Genomic DNA, 25,000 nt, shown 5'->3' on the forward strand with positions numbered 1-25,000 from the left:
CACACAGAGAGAGAGAGAGTCATGCATGATAACTACTAGACATTTTTAGCCAAGTGAAACTGTTATCAACATTTGCCTTGCCTCTATGAGAGAAATAGAGTGGTGGTTAAGGCATTGATTGCGAAAAAGGAAGCTCCACTATCAGCCACAGAAACTCACGGAATAACTTGGGGCCAATTACTTTCCGCCCAATTTCCTTCAGAAGGCAGATTCGTAAAAAGAAGATTTCAGTGCGCATGTTTTAGTTTATTTGTCGATGAATCGGAGGATAAAGTGGTATAAATGATACTCGACTTAATGGGAAAAGATGGGACCTAAACTAACATAAATGAGTTCACGTTAATTCTGTTCAGCCATGGAGAATCTATGCACAATTCACAACATCTTTTGTTTCAAAGCACTTGTCTAGAGGAGTACCCTGTGAGTCCAATGGCAATGGATTACTTAATACCTTAATATTGATCAATTACTGCTGATTAGTTGAAATTCAATCAATCCTGGCTTCTTTTCCTCTTTGATGTCCTTTGTTTAATGAATAAATTTCTCTTCGAAAAATTGTTTATTTTCAGAAGCCCACCATTAGTGAAAAACATACCTACCAGTTTAGGCTACGGAGCAGCACTTAATGCAAGCTTACAGGTAAATCATTAAGCCATTCCTTTCTTTTTAAATGCCCACTTCCTTCTGCTTGCATTGTTTCTTGTATAAAAGATAACTCTCTCTGTTAATGTTAGTTGGGCATTTAGGGCTTTATTAATAGGTGGTTTATCTCCCAAAGAAGTTGCATTACCTAGCACAGCAAGAAGTACCTGTTCTAATTCTCTTCATTTTGATGTAAAGAAGCAAGAAGGACACCCTGTGGCAGAATCTGGAACATTCCATTTTATTTCAAATACTAGATTGATAGAAGCTTTTGCAAATGCATGTGAATATGCATTAATATTTATCCAGGCTGTCAAGAATGATTTCATATCATAGTGTTAGAGAACATGGTGCTCATAGCAAAAAATTTAAAGTTTAATTGTAAAATATAATTTTCATGCAGAAAAGGCGAATGTCAGAACTCCTTTTGGGGGGGAGGGGTTAAGTTCTGGTCATTTTTTTTTTACTTCTATACAGGCTGGCACCAGAAACAAAATGTACACTACATGTTAGGATATAAGATTTAAGATTAGTGCATTTTAAAGGCAGAGTTTAAAGGCAGAGGACATGGTGCATATCAGTGTCAGAACATACTTAGTAGTTCCATCTAGCAGTGCTAAGTTTGTGTGCATATTCTGAGCTACAGAAAAAAAATAGAACAATTTTTTCTCTATACGTTTGTTTACATGTATGTATCTCAGTATGTATTAAGCACCCTAAGAATGCTATATCATTTCCACACTGCTAGGCTGCACTGGCAGAAAGTAGTTTACCTTTACTTGGTAATCCCGGATTAATAAACAACACATCCAGTGGCTTACTTCAAGCAGTCCATGAAGATCTCAATGGTTCCTTGGAGCACATTGACAGCAATGGAAATAGCAGTCCAGGCTGTTCTCCACAGCCTCACATGTAAGTACTGCTAGCATCTTCCAATATAGGAAAAAAAAAAAGTCAAAAAGTACTGCCTTGCTTAATAATTTGTCCAGAACAGGTAAGAATGTCTGGAAACTGGCCTAGGGAATAAACCAGTGCTTCCCAAAGCTCATTAAATTACCCCAAATTGGGTAAAAGTGTTTTGGTTTTTTTTCTGCATAATTACACACGAACCCTTTACAAGCACAACAAAGACATTTGAATTGACTTAAAGATTGCCACCTATAAAATACATTTGAAAATCTCCCAAGGTATTCCTTTTAAGATGAAAACAAGCTGAAATTACCAATGGTAATATGTTGAAGTGACATAAAGTTCATTCAGCGATACTGATATTATGATACATATAATCCTCAAGTTACAACCATTCCTTCAGCAACCATTTGAAGTTACAACAGTGCTGAAGAAAATAATTACTCAAACTTCAATAAGTTTTCTGATAAGCAGTTTTATGTAATGAAAGGTTTGGGAAATACTGGAACTGGTGCTGCAGTGCATGCTTAAGATTTCCCTTGGGCAAATGCTTCTTACTCATTGCATGATAATACAACTTGATTTTTTTTTTCAAACATTTTTAAATGTGTAAATTAGCAAAAGAATTCAAATCAGAAATACTTTAATTGCATTTCCAGGTCTGTAGTACATGTATGGACTGTTACAGAAATACTATTTTGTTAAAAAAAAAATACAATGCAAAGTTCAACCATTACCTCAAGTTTACATAGAAACTAATAAAATATAAGTCATTTGCCTCCTTATAAATCAGTAAATCACTGTAATTACATATTCAACTTTAATTACTGGTGTGTCAGTATTGGCAAGGTTTGTATGTTAAATTTTATGCAAGATTACAATTCCTATTAATATTTAGGAGCTAACTATATCATTAATTACTCTAAAATCTTTCTCCACCATCTTTTTAATGGAACTCAGAGAGTGCTACTATTAAAAATTGATGTATCATGGATTTCAGGAATGTGTATTAAACCCTAAGAAATGTCTTTCCTTAATCACCAGTGTCAAACGTAACAGTATCCTATTTAGTAAATAGCAAAACACATACCTTGGGGATATTGATTTCCTGGTAATTTATATATTAATTAGTGCTATCACATCTAAGCAGACATAGATATACATTTGCTATAGGATTATTTATTTTTAAATATGCAATTATGTTCATAGTTAACCAATAATAATATTATATTTAAAAGGTACTCCAATTCTTTTTATTATTATTTTTATCTTTAGCATACTATGTTCAACAATTATTATATCTGCAATGCTGAAATAATAATTGCAAGCCGCTATATTCTCTATATTTTCAAAGTGTATCGTTTCATTTGCCTTTATAGATTTTAAGTTTTATATTTTGTTTCCTGATTTGCCTTCTTATATAAGTAAATACATTAACATATATATTTTACACTTTTAAGGTGATCTATCTCATTCATTACCATATATTGTATCATCTTGTACAAATAAGTAAAATTGGGGTGCACAAAGAATGAGGGAGAATGTTAATATGCTTTATTGATTTCCAAACCACTAATTCCCCCCTCTTCATGGAAGAATTTATGTTTTGGAAGCATCTTTAGATATAGTTAATAGTACCAAAGAAGTAATAAAATTTGACGTAGAAAAAACATGACTACAAGCTCTTGAGAATGACAGTGCTATGAAACAGGTTAAGTGAGCCACCAGAGCAAAGTTGTTATATTTTGTGATTTGTACAATCAACCATGCATTCAGTAGCTTGAAGCCTTTTACTTTTAGTAATTCTCTGAGTGTATTAATGTTCTCTTTCTTCCTAAAATATCAAGAAAATAAAAAGGTAATGAGGAAACAGGACTGAAATCATTTGCTTAGTCAATTCACTTATAATGAGGCACAACTATTTATATTTTCATTTTTTTCTGTATAATATTGAGTAAGCATAAGTATGTACAAAGTGATTAGAATGCGCTACTGCAGGCTACTTCTGTTGACTACTGGCAGCAATTTGGCAGTTCAGTTCTCGCTGGCTCAAGGTTGACTCAGCCTTCCATCTTTCTGAGGTCGATAAAATGTGGACCATTTGTTGAGAGCAATATGCTGACTCTGTAAACCACTTAGAGAAGGCTGTAAAGCACTGTGAAGTGGTATATAAGTCTGAGTGCTATTGCTGTTGCTACCATATATGCCCTGTGCAATACACAGTTCTGTATGTTATACAGAAAACTTTCTCCATATTACAGAATTTGAGAGTATGTTTGCTGTACATTATGCCATTAATTTCCATTCTAGAAATAAACTACTATGCAGAAAGAACCAAGTAAACTAAGCATTCAATATGATAGAGAGAGAAGCAGAGGTGGGCTGCTGCCAGTTCGGGAGTACTGGTTGTTAAGATTCTGTGCAGTTCAGTGAACCGGCAAATCCCACCACTGGCTGGCCTCGCCCACCCTGCCCCACCCTATCTTGCCTCGCCTGCCTTGGCTGGTGGCCAAAGTCACACGTGGGCCCAGCTAGTCTCTGGTTCCTTCGCTCACTCATCCAGACCATGCGGCCTAGCTGATCTCCGTGCCTCGCCCACTCTTCTCACCGCCGCTGCCCACAAAGGTAAGGCGCTTGGCCAAAGGGCCACTTTGGGGTAGACATGGTGAGACTCAGCAGCCTTTTGGGTCTGGCTCTCACCATCCTTCCACCTGCATGCCACCCACTTGCCCTTCGCCTCAAGTCAAGGGATGGACCAGTCCCTGGTTCTGGCCTTCCCTGGGGCCTCTGCCTGCATATTGCCTTCTGCCTTAGGTCGGGGGACATGCCAGTCCCTAGCTCTGGCCTTTCCCAGGGCCTCCGCCCACATGCCACCCACTCACCCTTTGCCTCGGGTTGGGGAATGCGCCAGTCTTGGATCTGCCCTTCCCCGGAGATTCCGCCCGCATGCCAGGCTACTGCTGTGAGAACAGTGCAAGCCCCATGAGCTGACAGCAGGGAAGGAAGATCTTCTCTGGGCTTGCTGCACTCAACCAAAGGACCACCTTGGTGGAGGGGGAAACACATGATGAAGCTCAGCCGCCTTTTGGGGCCAGCTTCGGCTTCCGCAGGGCAGTAGTGGGATTCAGATTTTTTTTTACTACCAGTTCTGTGGGCGTGGCAGGGGAAGGATACTGTAAAATTTCCAGTCAGAGGTGGTATTTGCCGGTTCTCTGAACTACTCAAAATTTCCGCTACTGGTTCTCCAAACTAGTCAGAACCTGTTGAATACCACCTCTGCTGCAGGGCCTTCTGGGTGTGAGGACTGAGAGAAAATGCCTCCCCTGAAGGACGCCCACTTGCCAAGCTGCTGGCCGTGTTGGCCTGGAAATGGCATGTCTCCTTCTTGCAGGCTGGATGCAAGACAAGAGGCAGAGCGGAGGTCGAGCAGGCAGAAGCCCAGAGCAGGATCTGAAAGGCAGCTAAGCCTCACCGTGTCCCCCCCGCAACCAAGAAGCTTGCAGCCGCCACTTCTTTGCCAGGGTGAGAATCTTGCAGCTGCCACTTCTTTGCCGGGGTGAGAACCCTCCAGCTGCCGGTCTTTGCCATTGCAAGAATCCTCCAGCTGCCATTCCCAGCTTGGTTTCGGCCAGCTGCTGCAAATACTTCGCACCGACAAAAAGCGGCAGCTGCAAGCTTTTCACACTGAAAAAAAAACATCGGCAGCTGCAGGCTTATCATGTTAAAAAAGACCGACGGTGGCTGCAGGCCAGTGTCTCGGGGTGAGGTCGTGTGCCCAGCTGCACCCCAAAGGCCAGAAGTATCCATGCGCTGTTTCCTGCTACAAAAACCTTTTTAAAAACCCTGGCTGTCAGGCAGCAAGACCCAGCAAGAAATGAGGCGTCGGAGAATCACCATGGCTTGTTGCTGCACAAAGGTTCCAGCCACCACTGCTCTGGCTCACCTTGTACGTTAGCCAAATGACAAATCCTTGTCACACTTTCACCTTTTACTTGGCTTTGATGTTCCTTAGATATTCTGTAAACTAAAACAGTATGTGAGGTAAAACAATCTATCAGAGATATATTATTCATTCACCAAAGACAGAAGAGAGTTGGTGAAACATTATTCCAGAGTTCGTTTTAGCACACAGTGGTTTGATCACTATTTTCTTAACTCCCAGGGCATTGATCCAGAAAACAATAGTGAACTCTTTTCTGAAGGTGCTCCTATTGCCATGTTAATCTATATCACTCAGTGCCGTATAGAATACTTAACATTCTGTTTTATTTGAGCTTCAACCTGTGTATGCATGTTTCCTACAGAAGAAACTGGGAGTTGATAGAATATGTGAGAAAAGAAAGATGGAAAATAAACTGAAAAGATGTGGATTCAAACAATTCCTCTTCTATGCCTATTCCAGGCAAGAAAGATCTTGCTTTGCATACTTTCAATCATTTTTTCCACCTTACAATTCCAACTTTTAAATCCAATTCTTGCAATTTGATCAGCATAAACATCAGGCTTTTTATGTTTTCAAACTTTTCTTTCTTTAAATTTTATTTCCAAAGAGAAGTGTAATTATTCTGCTCTTAAGGTCTTTTTGCGGTGCTTCCATTTGAAACCAGTCTATTGTCAATTGTTCCATATCTGATTATTCCAGTGCCCTACTGTTATGCTTTCACATTACTTACAGTAGGCTATCATTTCAATCTCTTTCACTCCCTTGTATTTTAAACTTCATATCATTTCTGTCCTCCTGTCTTTGCATTTTTGTATTTCTGCTTTTTGTCCCATCTCACGATACTTTCTCGGAAGTTTGTTCTAATATAGAAAGCTTCTTGTTCTTTAGGTGAAATTTGTACATCGAATGTTATAAAATAAATCAAACACTTAGAGTTGTACCAAGCTTTGGGGGAATGATTGAAAATGTATAATTGAGTCAATGATGATACTGGTGCTGAGAGCATTTTTGAAATTCCTCGTGCATCAGTACTATTAATCCTACAGAGGTAATATATGAACAGATTTAAAATATTGCAGTATTTAATTCTGTAATCTTTAAAGGGCAAGGCAATAACTGAAACACTATCTACAGAGTAATGTGTTGTATATGCTTTCTTGCTTAATTTGGTTTAAGATAGAGGGTTGCTATATGCAGCCTTCATAAAATGTTAAAGTTTTGTTTAATGTTTTCTATCATCGGATTTATATGTAGTAGGCTCTGTCTGCCCAAGTGAACATTTAAGTGTTAAGACCACTACCTGCCATTTCAAATTGACAAGCACAATGAACAAACAGGTAACTTTCTGTCTTCTTGATGCATTTACTCTTTAAAGATTGCTCTTAAAGGACTCCGTGGTTGCTAAAGTGAGTCTATTTGTGAAGAGAGGGAGAATCTCTGTTTCAGACATAGAATACTAGAAGGAAAAATAGGGTGTGTGTATTAAATTAAGATATTTCTTCGACTGTAAAACATATAGTGCATTCAGAAAGTATTCAGACCTCCTTCACTTTTGTCAATTTTGTTATGCTGCAGCCTGATTCTGCAGTTGTTAAAATTCATTTTTTCTCATTAATCTACACTCAGTACCCCATAATCACAAAGTGAAAACAGAATGTTAAAAATGTCTGTAAATTTATTAAAAAGAAAAAACTGAAATATCGCATTAGCATAAGTATTCAAACACTTCACTCAGTACTTTGTTGAAGCACCTTTGGTGGCAATTACAGCCTCGAGTCTTTTTGGGTATGACATGACAAGCTTTGCACACCTGGATTGGAGGATTTTTCTGCCATTCATCCTTGCAAATTCTCTCAAGCTTAGTCAAGTTGAATGGTGATTGCTGGTGGACAGCCATTTTTAGGTCCATCCAGAGATGTTCAATAGGGTTCAAGTCAGGGTTCTGGCTGGACCACTCGAGGACATTTACACAGTTGTCCTTAAGCCACTCCTGTGTTGTCTTGGCTGTGTGCTTAGGATCGTTGTCATGTTGGAAAGTGAACCTTCATCCCAGTCTGAGGTCCTGAATGCTGTGGAACCGTTTTTTATTGATAACATCCCTGTACTTTGCTCCGTTCAGCTTTCTCTCAACCCTGATCAGTCTTCCAGTTCCTGCTGCTGAAAAACACCCCCACAGCATGATACTGCCACATCGTGCTTCACTGTTGGGAGGATATTGGGCAGGTGATGAGTGGTGCCTGGTTTTCTCCAGATATAACATTTAGAATTGAGGCCAAACAGTTCAATCTTGGTTTCATCAGACCAGTCTTGTTCCTCACAGTCTGAGAGTCCTCCGGGTGCTTTTTTGCAAACTCCAAGTGGGCTTTCGTGTGTTTTGCATGGAGGAGAAGCTTCTGTCTAGCCTCTCTGCCATAAAGCCCAGATCAGTAATGGGTCGCCTGAAACTCTGTCCCACCTCCATACAGGAGATGGGAAACAGAATGTTTAAAATGTCTGTAAATGTATTAAAAAGAAAAAACTGAAGTAGAGCTCAGTCTCTCTAGAGCTCAGTCAGAGTGACCATTGGGTTCTTAGTCACTTCCTTTACTAATGCCCCTCTTCCCCAGTTGCTCAGTTTGATTGGGCGACCGTCACTTGGAAGCATCCTGGTTGTACCAAACTTCTTCCATTGGAGAATTATGGGGACCACTGTGCTCTTATGAACCTTTATCCTATTTCTGAGGTCTGCAGGCACTTCCTTTGACCCCGTAGCTTTGGCTAGGCTACAGTGTGCATTGTCAGTGGTAAGGCCTTCTATTGAAACAAGGTGGGTACTGAGTGCAGATTAATGAGGGGAAAAAAAATGAATTTCAACAACTGTAGAATCAGGCTGCAGCATTGACAAAATGTTGTCCAGATGTATGTATGTTCAGAAATAACATTCTCACTCATTCAACTTCCCAAAATATATTTTCCCATTCTTTTTCAGGTTATATTGTTTCCCTTTACTTTTCAACTCTAGCCCCTTACATTTTATTTTCCCACTCATAAATCCTCTTGATCTTTTCCAGCTTTATAAGCTGTTACACTCAGCACCCATTGCAACCCTTTATCATTTCCTCTTTACTTGCTTAAATGTTACATGCTTTTGATCAAACCATTGATGTTCTTTTTATATAATATTATAACCTCCATTTGTTACACAATTCTTTCTACTTCCTCTACTTCCTCTTAACAAAAAGATCACTCTAGTGATAGAGTGCCTGCAGCTGTCTTGTGCTGAGAAGTGTCAGATCCCCATAGTATGGGTTGTTGAAGTTTGCAGGATCCTTGGGGATTTATGAGATCTACAGTATATAGAAGCAAAATACTGTACATGGATGATTTTATTGAAAACTTCATTCCATTCTCTTTTAAATTCTCTACAAATGGATATGTTCATAGGGTAGAGCAGATTTTTTAGATCTTATGTCCGTTCTTTAACTTAGATTCTAACTGCCTGAATATTAATTGTTATTGTTAAGTTTATAATTACTTCTAATGAAAATCTAACAAATTGAAAGACAATTTCATCCAAAAACTCTAAACAACCAACCAAAAACCTAACAACAAGCATTCTATGGAATGTGAACAGATATTGGTTTAGAAGAGAATGAAATCAAAGATGTAATGACACATGACAATAAAACCACATTGAAATGCCATTAGTGTTCGATTTAGTTATTATATTGTCTGTAATTCATGGATATAGATCAGAGGTAGTATTTAGCAGGTTCTGACCAGTTCTGGAGAACCGGTAGTGAAAATTTATATATATATATATATATATATATATATATATATATATATATATATATATATATATATATATATATATATATATTTTCTGAGGTTCTCATGGGTATTTGTATGTGGATCTTTGGTTGTTCGGGTTTTCTCCCACGTAAGATTCGAAGTATCTAGGCGACGTTTCGATGAAGTCTCATTCATCATCTTCAGGCTTCTGTCTTCAGCTCTGTGCTTCTCAGAGTGATGAATTATACACACACACACACACACACACACACACACACACACACACACACATATATAATTTTAAGACAATACATAAAAAAAAACATAAAACCATCTTCCATTTTGTACACACAGTGTGTCAGTTGGTTTAAAATCCTTTGTGCGATCCTTTCATAATCATTGTTCACAATTTATATCAAGCTCACATTGTCTAACCAACATATACCCAACATATTTATCAATTATTAATTATCCTGCTATTTATTCCATCAATATTATATTATGCTGTCATCCAATGGCTATACATGTCTACAATACACCCCATATTGGTCTATTAAATTTCCACAACAAAACTATCCATTCTGTTACCTTACCATGCCTTTTAATCCAACCATTGATTAAACAAATCCCATATCATATAAAATTGCTTGTCTTCTTGTTCTCTAATTTCAAATGTCAGTTTACTAATTTCAGAACAGTCCATAATTTTTTAATAACTTCCTCCTGCATAGGTATTTTGTCATTTTTCCAGTTTTTCCAAATACAATTCTAGCCGCTGTTAAAACATTTACAACCAAATATTTCAATTCTTTATTGTATATATCCAGTATGACTCCCAATAAAAAGATCTCTGGTTTAAAGTCTGTATGTTGTTTTATCATTTTTTCCAACCATGTGTGGATTTTAGTCCAATATTTCTTTGCATCCGAACATGCCCACCACATATAGTAATATGAACCAGGTATCTGATGACATTTCCAGCATTTATCCAATTTATTCTTAAACATTCTCGCAAGTCTCGTCGGGAGTAGGTGCCACCTGTAAAACATCTTATACAAATTTTCTTTATATGCAGCTGACATTGTCATTTTATAATTTGGGGACCACAATTTTTGCCATTTTTCTAAATCAATCCCATATCCAAAATTTTCCCCCCAAGCAATCATCATTTCTTTAACTTGCTCCTCCTCCAATTTAAATTCTAATAGATGCCCATAACGTTTTTAATTACCTTTTCATCAGTACCCATCAAAATTTTATCTAAATCAGTCAACTTATCATAAATACCTTCTGTTTAGAGTCTTTACCAAACCTAGATTGTATTTGCAAATATGAAAACCAAACCTTGTTCTTCCAACGCTTGCATAGATTTAAGTTCACCCTTTTCTTTCAATATCTCGCCATATCTAACTGTTCGTTTCTTTTTATATATTATTGGATAGGAAAAAGCTTCAATAGTTGATATCCATGTTGAAATTTTTAAGTAATGTTGTCTTTTTATCTTCTCCCAGTTCAAAAACAATGCCTCATGAATATAATGTCTTCTAAAATACTTCTGTGTTTTGGTTCCCTTACACCAGGGAAAGGCATGCCATCCCAACAGCAAGTCATGGCCTTCTAAAGTCAATAATCTACTGTTATCCATTCCTTTACCCACATCAAACTTGTCGCCTGGTAATACAGCTCCCAATTGGGCAAGGCAAACCCTTCTCTTAACACTTTTAATTTTACTCCTCCTTTTTTACCCTGCCAAATATATTTCAACACAATTCTATTCAAATCTTCAAAAAACTCTTTCCCTAGTCGAATAGGAATTGTCTGGAATAAATATAAAACTCAAGGCAATATATTCATCTTAATTGTAGATATTCTCCCAATCAATGATAGTTGCCGTTTTTCCCATTTTATCAAATCTGTCGCAATCTGCTGTTTGAGTTTAACATAGTTATCTTCTTTCGGTGTACTACATCTTGGTGTAATATGAATCCCTAAATATTTAACCTTGTTCGTGACCTTCATTTTTAAAATTTCTTCCAACTCTTTCTTTCGTCTTGCTAACATATTCTTTGTTAATATCTTTGTTTTGTCTTTATTTATCCTCAAACGTGCTACTTTTCCATATTCTTCTATTTTTTCTATTAATTTGGGTGCTGTTTCCAATCGGTCTTCTAATATAAATACCAGGTCGTCTGCGAAAGCTTGCAATTTATATTCTTCTTTTTTAATTTTCATTCTTTTTATTTCTCTTTCTTCTCTAATATTCCTATTCAACACTTCCAATGTTAACACAAACAACAGAGGCGACAATGCCTTGCCTTGTTCCTTTTCTTATATCTATGGATTCTGTTAATTCTCCATTCACCTTTGCAGTTTGTTCATGATATATTGTTTCAATGGCTTGGATAATTTTTTTTACCAAAGCCCATTTGTATCAATTGCAGTAAAATAAATTGCCAACTCACATTGTCAAAGGCTTTTGGTAGTGGAAATTTTGAGTAGTTCAGAAAACCAACAAATATCAACTCTGACTGGAGATTTTACAGTATCCTTCCCCTGCCACGCCCACCAAGCCATGCCCACAGAATCGGTAGTAAACAAAAATTGAATCCTACCACTAATGTAGATATTTGTGTACATGTGAGAAAGAGTAAGGAAAGGTGAACAATGTGATTATCAGTTAAATTTTTGGCAGGTGTACTTGTCTCCCATTAAAAAGGCTATTATATAATTCTTGATTCAATTTGCTTTTCAGACATCTAGTATTTTACCAGATTGAACAATTTAAAGTAGATGAATTGAGACTAAAGAGAAGCTTCATCATGAACAGTGAATTTGTGATTTTATTTTCATAAAATGTCTTAAACTGCAGGCTAAATTTAGGGAAGCAAATAACTACAGTGATAATTATGTGTAAGCTTGAATACGGTCAGTCATTCTAAGTTTAAGATTCAGTTCGGGTATAGTCATTCTGGGACACCAAGTCATAGTTTATTGATCAAGTTGTGACTATTTCCCTTTCATGGACATTGGTTTCATGATATCTCAACTGAGCAACTGTCAGTACAATTTCTATTAACCGACAAATTATGTTTGTAGGGCTGCTCTAGCATTCTAATAATTTCTTAATTGGAATGACATGATGGTTTAGGCAGCTAATTAGCACTAAATAAATATGTAAAAAGATAGAAAAGGGAAAGTGGATAAGTTTTGATATGGACGTATTTTTAATTATTTATTTGTATTTTGCCTTTGTTGTTTTTACAAGTAGCTCAAGGCGATGTTTTTAAAAGTTCACCTTTTATCCATCATACCTGCCTCTTCCTATTGTCCTCAAAACAAAAATCATCCTGCAAGATGGATTGGGCTGAGAAGAGTGACTGGCCAAAGGTCACTGGGCTAATTTTCATGGCTAAGGCAGGACTTGAACTCACAATCTCCTGCTTTCTAGCCTAGTGCCTTAACCACTAGACCAAACTGGATCTCAATTTCATGCACTAAAAGTCTACATTTTCCTTCCATGGATTTCAATCTGTTCTGTGTCCTTATATATTCTAATATGTGACGTTAAGCCCTGTACTCCTTTTTTCCAAATTGTTCTTGATTTTTATTTCTATCAATCCAAGCAGATTTTACATCTATGCACAATCATCTATAGGATATTTGGGTTTTCCAACAATCTCATTAACCTTTTTTGTTTTGTTTTGTTTAATCCCTGAAAAATCTTCAAGGCACCTGACTCTTTCACAGTTTTCCTGCTTCTCTTAAAAGAATTTCAGGTTATCTTTCTTCTTCCCTTGTTTTGTACTGTGTTCAAAGCAGCCTAGAGGCTCCTTTCTGATTCTTCCCCCTAGAGTGAAGAACAAGTGCTTCTACAAAACATGACCTCTTTTAATATGAGGATTGAACATTTCATGACCTTTGTCCAACTGCCAAATTAACTACATTGGAAATTTACAGGGTACTTTTATAAATGAAAGTGAAAAAAAACCCACGTTTTTTTCCAGTGACAATATTTTTGAGAGCTAACTATCTAAGTGAGTTTAAGATGAAAACTCTAATCACAAACTTCCACTGACATCCCTATTCAGTAGCAAGTAATAATAGTACCTTGTCCATTCCAAATAAATCAAATGTGGAGAATGAAGGTCAAATAGTACCCTGTTTCTCCAACAATATGGCCTCCCCCAATAGGAAGTCCCAGCATGTTTTATAGGCATGAAATGAAATTAAGCCCCTCCCCACAAATTAAGGCCTACATGTGAAATGGGGGGGAATGGTGGGGGGGGGCTTGCCATTATGAAGTACTTTTGTTACGTTGACCCCGATACGAAGTGCCCCACCAACGCCGAGGTCAACAACCAAGCCGTCGCTGCCCGCCCACCCAAAGATGCAAGGGGGAGGAATTAAGTCACCCCGAAAAGACAGCCTAGCCATTTTTTCAGGGCTCAAAAAAAATAACACACAGCCTTATTATATAAGAAACACGGTATATTATATCTCTTGGGACAGATTCTGTTTAGTTGCCTTTTTATCCTGTGTTCCTTCTCATTTCTTGTCTTTTACTGTTTTTTTTAAAGTCACATAGTTTGATTGGAATAAACAGCTGGTGAAAGCAAATTTCACTCTTACAATTGTATGTATATCCGAGGTCTCCAATCGGTAGTCTGCAGACAATTGATGGTCCATGAGAAAATTTTGGCGGTCTGCAGTGCACCCATGTCTGCAACAGGGGTGATACTGGCAGCAAGTGGACTGATGCGCGCAGGGAGGGAAGGTAGCATGTGGGAGAGCACAGCATCAGAGCCCTTCCCGAGTTTTCTCTGGCCTGCGAGGGGAGGGTACGATCTCCCATGCCCCTCCCCTCAGGAGCTGCAAAGCGCTCACTGCCCCTTTGGCAGCTGACAAGCCTTCTCCCACTGTGCTTCTCTTCCTCCTTGCCAGAAGTGCTCACACACCCAGCAGGAAGGAGGAGGCTTGGTGGATTCCAGAGGGGTGATGAGCACTTTGCGGATCCTGATGGGAGGGGTTGAGCCTCCCCCTCACAACATCTTTACCTGAGGGCATTGCTAGCAACTGCTTCCTGCGGCTCAGGAGGTCCACGCTCTTTCCACTGCTGCTCGGCCTCCTTGATGCACAGATGCAGGAGGCAACAGACACAACACGGGTTTGCTCGGGAGACTGCAAGATTGCCCCACCTCCCCGCCAGCCATCTAGTCTTCAGCATGTGGTTCATCGGCCTCCAGACATCAGATTCCCACCACCCAGCACCAGTTCAGAGGTTTCTTTCCCCCCCTACCCCCACTCCCAGGGACAGAGGGGGGTAAGAGAGAGAGAGAGAGAGATGGAAAGAGAGTGAAGGGGGGGAGAGGACAGAGAGAAAGAGAGAGAGACAAGACAGAGAGAGAGAAAAAAAGAAAGAGAGGGGTTAGAGGGAAAGAGAGAGAGATGAGAGATCCCGGTGTTTTGTTTTGTGTGGGGAAATGGGTCCAAATGACTCTTTGAGTATTTAAGGTTGCAATGTATTGACTCTAATACATCAACATTGGGGTGGGGGGTGGGGGACACAAGCCTGGTTCAGATAATAGCTTGTTGGGTTGATTGTACCGCTGTGCCCATAATTTCTATTCTATCTTCTCCCATTTTCCCACATTGCTGTCTATATCAGAGGTGTCAACTCAAGGCCCGAGGGCCGGATTGAGCCTGTGGGCTGGATCCGGCCCATGCACCCATCCTGGAAACAGTAAGGGTCCAGCCTGTGTCATTTCAGCCTGGCCCAGCCCCACCTATCCCAGCGGGCATGCAGGTGCGCAGGAGGAGACACACACATGCCTAGGCCTGACCCATGCCATCCCAACAGGTATGTGTGCACACAAAAGGCGGCGGGTGCATGCACGCATAGGCCTGGACCTATAGAAGATGGAGTGGGTCAGATCTGTGCACTCACTTCCTGTGCACATGCATACCTTCCGGGATAACATGGGCTGTGCAAAGTGACATGCATGCCCACTGGGATGGGATGGGAAGGACCAAAGCGATGCTGGGCGGCCTCTTACCATTTCCAGGATGGCCGCCCCCTACCAGCCTTTCAGGTGCGTGTGCATGTATGTGGGGGGGAGGTGTCCAGCAGCAGGGTCTCTGCAGTTGGCCCTCCAAGAAACAGGCATCGCAGCGGCAGCACTGGCAGTAGGCAGAGGGCGGGGAGGCATGTGCCACGGACCACTGGAGGTGCCTGCTCCATCCCGTGTGGTTGGGGCAGGGCAGATGGCTGCCCAACGCATCCACGAGGCCAAACCATGTGCCTCTCCCCTGTTGCCTCTGCCTTAATGCTGCCACTGCGAGAAAAGACAATGTGAGGAAAGTGTGGAGTGGCTGCTGTCTACTCTGTCCCATCTCCTCTGGCTTGCGGTTGGAGAACAGGTCGCTGCTGGTCATCTCCTTGGCCCCCTTGTGAGTCTGCCCCTGCCCTGCAAGTGGAGCACTTTCCCCTCATGCATCCAATGCACTTTGGCACCACCAAGGCTGCCAACAGCTCATGCAGGTCCATTAGGCTGCTGTCATCGTCACCCGGAGCACCCAGCCCAAAGGAGACAAACTGGCCAGCTAGAAAGGCTGAGGAGAAGTGGTAAAAGCACGCTCATTCCTAGCAGGCAAAAGGCAGCCACTGCAAATGGGGAAAGTTTGATCCGTATTAGTGCTAAAGGCCATGCAAGTCTAGCCGAGCTCACATGCTTCTCCCCCCATCTCTGCTGGGCCTGTGTAACCAGCGTTCCTATGGGGATCTGGCTTTTCCAACTTGTGGTGGCTGTTTTTTGTGGCGAGCGATGGGTTTTTGGCTGTAGCAGCCCTGCCACGCCTCACCTCATGCTATAGGATGAACCGCCCACTCACCCATCAGAGACCCCAGGATTCCCTCTGCAATCCTGCCTAAACTCACAGGCCACCTAAACCAGTGGTCCACAACAACCGGGCCCCGGACCGGTACCGGTCCGTGGATCATTTTGTGCCAGGCCACCTATTTTGCTTGGGTGCCGCCATCTTGTTTCGACGGCGCTTGGAGAAAGTGCTTCCGGGTGAGCTTGTCGGTTGTCTGTTGGAAAGCGGTGTTTGGGTGCTAAAGGAATCCTCGCACCTTAGTTTCGTCAAGGGGGGGGCTTCAAATGAAGAGCTGTCCCGATGGCGGTGGAGTCTCGCGTTACTCAGGAGGAGATTAAGAAAGAGCCTGAAAAGCCCATCGACCGCGAGAAGGTACAAAGGAAGAGTTGAAGGTGGCGGGGAGAAGCAGGGGACGGCTGGCTGGCCGGTCGCTCGGCCCGCCTTGCCTTGGTCGTGCGTGCTGATGCCGGTACGGGTCCATGGATCAGTCCATGGATTGTACCGGTCCGTGGTACAAAAAAGTTTGGGGACCACTGACGTAAACCCACCGCCCACATGAGCTACATCAAGCGGGCCATATACCCCTGGCCATGTCCAGTTGGTTGTGATCACTCTGGCCACGCCCCTTCCCCTGTCCACGCCCCCTCCCCCAGGCTCACAGAGGACAACCACAATGCCGATCTGGCCCTCAATAAAATTGAGTTTGACACCCCTGGTCTATATGAAATTATCTGGTTTGTCAAACAAAATTTGCAGTAATATCCAAATTGGTTTTAATTCTGCCTAGAAATAACTGCTATATTTTGGCTTTAAAGTTCAAGCTTATAGGAAGTGTTTAAACCCCAGTCTTCCATTAGAAGTATCTCATCAAACTGTGGTCCTCAACTTACAACAGTTCATTTAGTGACTGTTCAAAGTTACAGTGGCGCTAAAAAAATGACCTATGATCTTTTTTTTCACACATGTGACCATTGCAGGATCCACTTGGTCACATAATCAAATTTCAGATACTTGGCAACTGATTCCTATTTATAACAGTTCCGGTATCCTGGGGTAGTTTGGTCCCTTTTGCGACCTTCTGACAAAGTCAATGGGGAAGACCAACTCATTTAACAACTATAGTGATTCACTTAACGACTGTGGCACAGAAAGGACATAAAATGGGGCAACATTTACTTAACTGTCTCACATAAATTTGGGGTTGACATGGTTGTAATTTGAGAACAAACTGTATTAAGCTAGAAATGTAAAAGAAGAGATTCAAATCAGTAGGAATATGTGGAGAGTTTTTAAAATTTCTTATTGAATGAATTTTCGTTGTTAGAACTAAATATCTAACATTGTCGATGTGATTTTAATAAATGTTTTCATTTCCCTGAAGTTTTGAATTATAGATTTTACAAGCTCAATGTTAAGGGTGCCTTAAGTTTTATTTTTCTTATTTAAAACCATAACATCATCAGGCACTCAGTTTATGCAGAAATTTGGATCACCATTAACTGAACACATTTTACATATTTATTTACTTTTAACAGCAACAATGTAGTGGATTTTATCTGAAAGAAGCATGCATGTTAAACATTGTTCAAATTTGTATCCGTTGCTTATTCAAGTAGAGAATTAAAATCTCTCACCCAGCTATCAGGAGAATTTTGTAAACAGAAATATCCCTGCATCCATTACTTTGTACATATGAGGGTGCTAGTTGTTCTTAATGTCCACTGCTAGATTGGATCACAAGAGCTGGATCAGTATACATTTTTGTTAAGTCCCCAAGGGGTGGGTTTCAAATTCAGAACGTAGCTACTATGTTTTAACATCAAGGGAATCTAATTCTGTTTCATATCCAGTCTGTGTATTGATCAGAAAGGAAATATATATATAGTGCTTTTCTTAGCTCAAGCATTGTATCTTGGGGATTCCTCTGTAATGATCGTGTTATATCCCATTTTTCTTTCCATCGTTATTTGCATTCCTGGAAACTCAGAGAAACATCTTGAAAGTTTACAGAAACAATGGGTTGGCTTGGATTTCCCTTCCTGCTTTTTCGTCAGTTCTTCAGGAATGTTTAAAACTAGAAATATTAAAATGGTGTTCAGGGGGTTGAAAATTGGGCTTGGGAGCGCTCCCGAATTCAGTAGGATTCTAGTATTTTGCCTATAAAACTGTAAACTATACATGAGCTTTCAGACTCATGTTCACCTTCAGGGAAGTTCTCTCTACTGGAATGTGTGCTATTCTGTGTGTTGTATGTATGTGTGCCTTCCTATTGGTTGATTGATGTGTTGGTGAACTGGAGATTGGCTACGGTTTGCTTGTGCTGTCAAGCCCTTGGCTCCTAAAGTACTTGATAAGCTGAGGGTAAATCAGCACTCCTGTTAACTGACCAGGGCTTCAATCATTTCCCTGGCTGTGTTCAAATGATTCCCCCTCCCCCGCCACCTTATTATCTATATGTTATGAATACGGTGTAGTATTCATTGGTATTATTTTAGACTGTACATATTTTGTCATTTTATCTATCTGCTACTGTTCATGTTGGAGCTGAAATTCACTGTTTTATCAACTTTAGAAATACTTAATCATAATTGAGGCCACAGTCAAGAAGAATATGCGTACACACTTTTTAAAACAGTTTCTATTTCATAATCTTGACAAATACAATTCTAAAGCTACACTTCAAACAGGTATGCTAAAAAATACAAACTTACTCGAAGTACTAGAGATTACTTGCTTAATAGCACCATGTTCCGTAAAACGGAATAATTTGGAGAATCTTTCTATCACTTAACTTGATCGTTGGGTGCGTGATACAGGAACATGTTCAACTCTGGTTTAGAGAAAGACTATTGAGAAAAAGCAGACGCATTTGGATAATTTATTTAATTTAGTAATTGTATTCAGTTTTTAAAATTTATATCAGTCTGTATTATGATATGTGGATTAGGAGTGTTTTGCTTATCTGTTTCTTTAGCAAAGCATTCAACAAGGTAGACACTTGAACACTGGTCCCTAACTAACAAAATGAAATTCAGTGTAGAGAAAAAAGTAAAGTCTCACACTTAGGCAGGAAAAACCAAAAGTACACATATAGATTGGAAGAAACCAGGCTTAATAGCAGCAACTGTGAGAGGGATCTTGCAGTCTTGGTGGACAACCAATTAAATATGGGCCAACAGGGTGTGTCAGCAGCCAAAATAGCCAATGCAATCCTAAATTGCATTAACAGGGGCATTCAATCAAGACTATATGAGGTACTAATACCACTCTATAAAGCCTTAGTAAGACCACACCTAGAATACTGCATCCAGTTTTGTCACCACACTTTAAAAAAGATGTTAAGACTCTGGAAAGTGTGCAGAGAAGAGCAACAAAGATGATTAGGAAACTGGAGGCTAAAGTATATTGAGAACGGTTACAGGAACTGGGCATGGCTCATCTAGTGAAGAAAAGGACTGAGGGAGACACGAGAGCAGTCTTTCAATATTTGAGGGGCTGCCCCAGAGAGGAAAGGGTCAGTCTATTTTCCAAAGCACTTGAAGGCCAGACAAGGAATAATGGATGTAAACTTATCAGGGAGAGATTCAACCTAGAAATAAGAAGAGACGGATGAGAGAAGGATGTCAAACTGGATTTCTTGGAGGGCCAGATCAGCATTGTAGTTCTCTGCGGGGCGGCACGGGGTTGAGACAGGACAGATGCCTCCTGCAACACCCTGCCCACCAAAACAGGCCCTCCCCCCGTTTTCAGTCTGGACTGCCTCCTGCAGCACCCTGCTGAACTTCTGATAACTTCATGAATTCATCTATATAATTTTCTTGGCATCAGAAAAAGAAATAGTTTGCAATGCCTCCATCTGGGAGGATTCATAATCTCATAACTGTAGAAAATGAAGTGAAACCATATGCATTACTTGAATGAATGATAAAGAATTAAATATATTTTGGCAAAAACTTCAAACAGCTAGCAAAAAAAAAAAAAGACTTCTACATCCTGTGAAGATTCTGTTTTTTTCTACAGACTTTAACCAAATACTTTAACACAATTTTAATTATTACGGTTTTATCTTGTGTCTCTTAAGCCAGGCTTAATGAAAACAGTATAAAATTTACATTTTGTAGGCACCTAAAATATTCATTATTTGGCCAAATATATTTATTTTTTCTGTAATTAAAGTGTATACATTAATAATACAAATAGAGGTGCTGGTGAGATTGATTCAATCTCTTACTTTCAGTAAGCAAGAAGTTTGGAGTTAGTTGTTTGGATAGATTAGCTAAAAGTAAAAAACCCTGATCAATCTGTTTAATACTTGAGAAATTAGGAAAGTTAAATGTTGTTGGCACCAACCAAAGAACAAATGATGTCTACCAAACCATTGAAGTAATCAGATCTGCTTTAAAAGTACACCATTTGCCTGTTTTGTTCAGTGCTGTCGGTATGCTGAAGGAGCTTTGGTATGTAAAATATGGGTTATCGCATTTGCACTTTTCTTTCATTCTTTATATGTCATTAGAAATATTTCTGGTTTTAGAAAAAACTGTGAGTTTTGCCATAATGAACTAAATAAAAACCATGTCCTTATATTTATTTATTTGATTGATTTGATTTGAATTGATTTGTCAATCGCTTACAAGATAATAGGTAAAAGAATAAACATGAGTACGAATACAGGAAATAGATATGAATAAATGGAGACAATAGGACAGGGACGGTAGGCACAATTGTGCACTTATGCATGCCCTTTACGGACCTCTTAGGAATAGGGTGAGGTCAATAGTAGATAGTTTAAGGGTAAAGGAGTGGGGGGTTTGAGGATGTAACAACAGAGTCAGATTATGCATTCCAGACATTGACCACTCTGTTGCTGAAGTCATATTTTCTGCAATCAAGTTTGAAGCGGTTTACATTGAGTTTGCATCTGCTGTGTGCTCTTGTTGTGGTTGAAACTGAAGTAGTCATTGACTGGTAGGACATTGTAGCAGATAATTTTGTGTACTATGCTTAAGTCCAACCGTAGGCATACTTCTAGGTTGTTCAACCCCAAAATTTCAAGCCTGGTGATATAGGGTATTCTGTTATGAGTAGAGGTGTGTAGTACTCTTCATATAAAATACTTCTGGACTCTCTCAATTGTATTAATGTCTGATATATAGTGCGGATTCCAGACAGATGAGCTGTATTCGAGTGTTGGTCTAGCAAAGGTTTTGTATGCCCTATAAGCAATTCAGTATTACTGGAGGAGAAGCTTCGTAAGATTAGATTTACAACTCTTAATGCCTTTTTGGCAATGCTGTTGCAGTGAGCTCTGGTGCTTAGGTCATTTGGTACAAGTACTCCAAGGTCCTTGTCAGAGTGAGGGTCATCAACGAAGACATATCCACCTAGTTTGTATTTGGTGTACTGATTTTTTTTTACCAATGTGTAGGACAGAGCATTTGTTGGTCAAGATTTGGAGTTGCCAATTGTTTGACCATTCAGATGCAAAACCAAGATCACTTTGAAGGACGGTAGCATTGTTGGTAGTGTTGAATAGTTATAATGTCAGCAAAGAGGACACAATTGCTTATAAGGTGATCACAAAAGTCATTTATGTATAGTATAAAGAGTGTGAGTCCTAGAATGCTACCTTGGGAGACACTGCTGTTAACCGGTGCAGGGTTTGATAGGGCGCTCCCTATTTTTACTATGTGCTGCCTGTTTGACAGGAACGTAGTAATCCACTTATGAAGGGATCCAGAAATGCCATAAGAGTTTAGTTTTAACACTAGTTTGTCATGTACCACTGAATCAAAGGCTTTGAAGAAGTCTACGTAAATTGCGTCTATTGCTTTACCCTGGTCAAGTAGAGTAGTCCATATGTTTTTACAGTGTAAGAGTTGCAGATTGCAGGATAATTTTTTCCTGAAACCAAATTGTTTTCAGCGAGTAGGTTGTTTCACTCTAAGTGGAGGGTAATGGATTGGTTAATGATTGATTCTATGACTTTGCACGTGACACAACACAGTGAGATTGGTCTGTAGTTTTCAACCAGGCTGGGGTCACCTTTTTTGAAGATAGGGATGACTGTTGCTAAGGACCATAGGTTTGGTAAGGAGCTGGTTCTGAATGATATCTCATATATTATGCTTAGTGGTTCTGCTATGGCAATGGAGAGCTTTTTAAAAAAGTATGCACATAATCCATCGGAGCCAATAGTTAGGGATGGTTTTAGGTTACATAATGCCTTTTCTGCATTATCTTTTGTAAAGTCAATATGTAATAGATCATTGCAGTTAATTGTGGTAAGACTATTCCAAATTATTCTGAGATTTGCCATTTTTTTCACACACCAGTTCAACTAGGAGGCGATCATGAAAAGGGAGTAATGGCAGGAGAAAAAAGAAGATCGTGGACAAGGGATATAATTTTTTTAAATGTTTGTATTTAGTAAAGACTAAAAATTGTGCTTCCTTATAGTGACCGTTTACCTGACCTTTATGTTTTTTAGAAAATTGGTGGAACTCGCTCCTTCCTTTAAAAATTTTTAAAATGAAAGTCAGGGAGTTTTATTCATTATATTTCTTTGGCCACCCATCTCAATCAATGGCTCTGAGCAGCTTTTAATTCAAAAAAAAAAATGTTACAGTTAAAAATATTAAAAACATTTTAAAACAATAAAAAATGGTTAAATCAATAAGAACACTAAAACATCCAAATTAAACACGCATAGGTGCAAGATACTTGGCTGGTTAGCAATATAGCCAAGAAACAGGGCCCTTGAAACATTCAGCGCTCCAGGCTCAGCAACACAGTCAGGATTTTAAAGCCTTACGAAAGGCTAACAGGGTTGGGGCCATTCTGATCTCCAAAGGAAGGATATCTCATAGAGCAGCGGCCACTGCAGAAAAAGCTCATCTTCTACTCCTGGCCAGCCAACTTTTTTTGGCTGACAGGATCTTCAGCATCCTCATTCTGCTTGACCCCATTGGATGGATAGAGACTCTTGAAAAAATGAAATACCTCAGGTACCCCAGTCCCTAGTCATGTAGGGCTTTAAAGACAACCACCAACACTTTAAAATTGCAGCCAGAAACACACCTGTAAACACTACAGTTCATGCAAGAGTGGTGTTACAAGGGCTGTGTATCTGGCTCCATTTAACACCTATGGCTGCATTCTGCACCAGTTCTGAATAGTCTTCAGGGGCAACCCCATGTAGAGTGCATTAGAGTAGTCTAACCTGGAAGTTACAAGAACATGAATTACGGTGAGCAGGGTCAGGATTAGGGTTTATCCTGTGATATATGGAATTGTGACACAAATTCATTCATTGCTGAAATGTTGTAAACCTAGAAAATACAGTGGAACCTTGGGTTGGGAACACTTCTGACAACGACCAAATTGGGTGACAACCAAAAATTTTGGAAAATTTTTGCATCTAGTTGCAAACATATCTTTGGGTGGTGATCAAACACAGCTGTGGTGATTTTCCCTGTTGCGGCGATTTCCCCTTCCATGCCATTTTTTTGGTCCGTGCATGCACTGTCAGTCTTGACCTAATTGGGTTGCGGCCGAAGTCCTGGAATGGATTATGGTCGTGACCCGATGTTCCACTGTAATTTCATTTAAGCATGACAATGAGTAACCTTTTATACATAGGAAATTTGACCGATACATGTGCTGATGACCATATTGTTTCCATAAAAATGAACTGGTAGAATGAGCTGCTTTCTGAGCAAGCTAGTAAGGTGTGTAAACTTCAGAAATGATTGAACGTTAAAAAAAAAAGCACATCAAATTGCTTTCATACTTTATTTCATTTAATTATATGGTATGTAGCTAAGGAGCTACTTTGAACATCATGAAGGAGCTAATTTATAATAAGAAAGTTCATTTAGCTTAGTCTAAATGGCAGCAAGTTTCTATAGAGTTTTAGTCATCAGCACTGGGAGTGCTCAGAATTTCTATTATGGTTCAAAGATGTTTTTTAAATCGAACTTCTGGCATTCATAATCTGTTTGGCAACTGCCATGTTACCTCTGCCATTGACTAAAATTGGAAAAATCGTAGGTGAAAAGGCAAAGGAAAGGTAGAATTTGGTACTAAGCCAAGAATGTATGGCCTCTGAATATCTAGGAAATACCATGATTTGCTATCTTGGGAGAAAAAAATTATTGGTTTTCCATTGGATGAATTCAAAATGTAAAAAGACTTAAAACTCCTGAAGTTTTTATTTACAGTACTCAGAGAGGTAAGACCTGCTTTTATTAAGATTTGGCTTGCTATGAATGATTGAATCCTTTCACCTGCACTTAATCATATGAACGGAGAACAGAACCCTTGGTTATGGACAGATTTTCTGTTCCAATTGAGAAGCAGACTGACCTTTTGTGATATATTGCAGCGTGTGTGGTTTGTATTATACTGCTTAGCTCTGAACAGATACCCATGAAAGAGCAGGAAGCAATGGCTGTGGAAAAAGTGGTATTTGGAGAAGAAAACTTTTAGGATTAAGATTTTGTATGGTAATCAGAACTGGGATACTCATCCATCACGCACATTCATATGCTATAGTTTAGCCTTATATTGTAAAGATAGTTTTCTAAAATATTTGCACATTATTAGCAAAATCAGACTAAAAGAGGATGTCTTGGTATTGACTGATCCAAATAATACATATAGTTCCACAAACAATTGTATGTTGGTGAAATAACATGCACTCGTATACGAAAAATGTTGTGCTGTGAAATGCTACTATGACTGAATTTAGTAACACAGTTATTAACACGTTAGAAATATTTGACATTCCTTGGGAATGATAAGATAGAAAAATGGGTGTAACTGCATCTCCCATCTAAGTTCTCTCAGGGGCAATAG

General features: G+C 39.4%; 1 protein-coding gene across 5 annotated transcripts in view; it reads left to right on the plus strand.

Annotated features, from left to right (window-relative positions):
• The window catches only part of FOXP2 (forkhead box P2), a 503,349-nt gene that overhangs the window by 471,761 nt on the left and 6,588 nt on the right, over positions 1-25,000 (plus strand). For all 5 annotated transcript variants that reach the window (XM_087933993.1, XM_087933992.1, XM_087933994.1 and 2 more), the window contains 2 exons: positions 570-639; positions 1,391-1,554. In XM_087933993.1, the coding sequence (XP_087790119.1) occupies positions 570-639; positions 1,391-1,554 (234 nt within the window). The remainder of the gene's footprint in view (positions 1-569; positions 640-1,390; positions 1,555-25,000) is intronic.

This window comes from Pseudonaja textilis, chromosome 5 (assembly GCF_049901715.1).
Source record: "Pseudonaja textilis isolate UNSWEBS1 chromosome 5, rPseTex1.2, whole genome shotgun sequence".
NCBI classification, from domain to species: domain Eukaryota; kingdom Metazoa; phylum Chordata; class Lepidosauria; order Squamata; family Elapidae; genus Pseudonaja; species Pseudonaja textilis.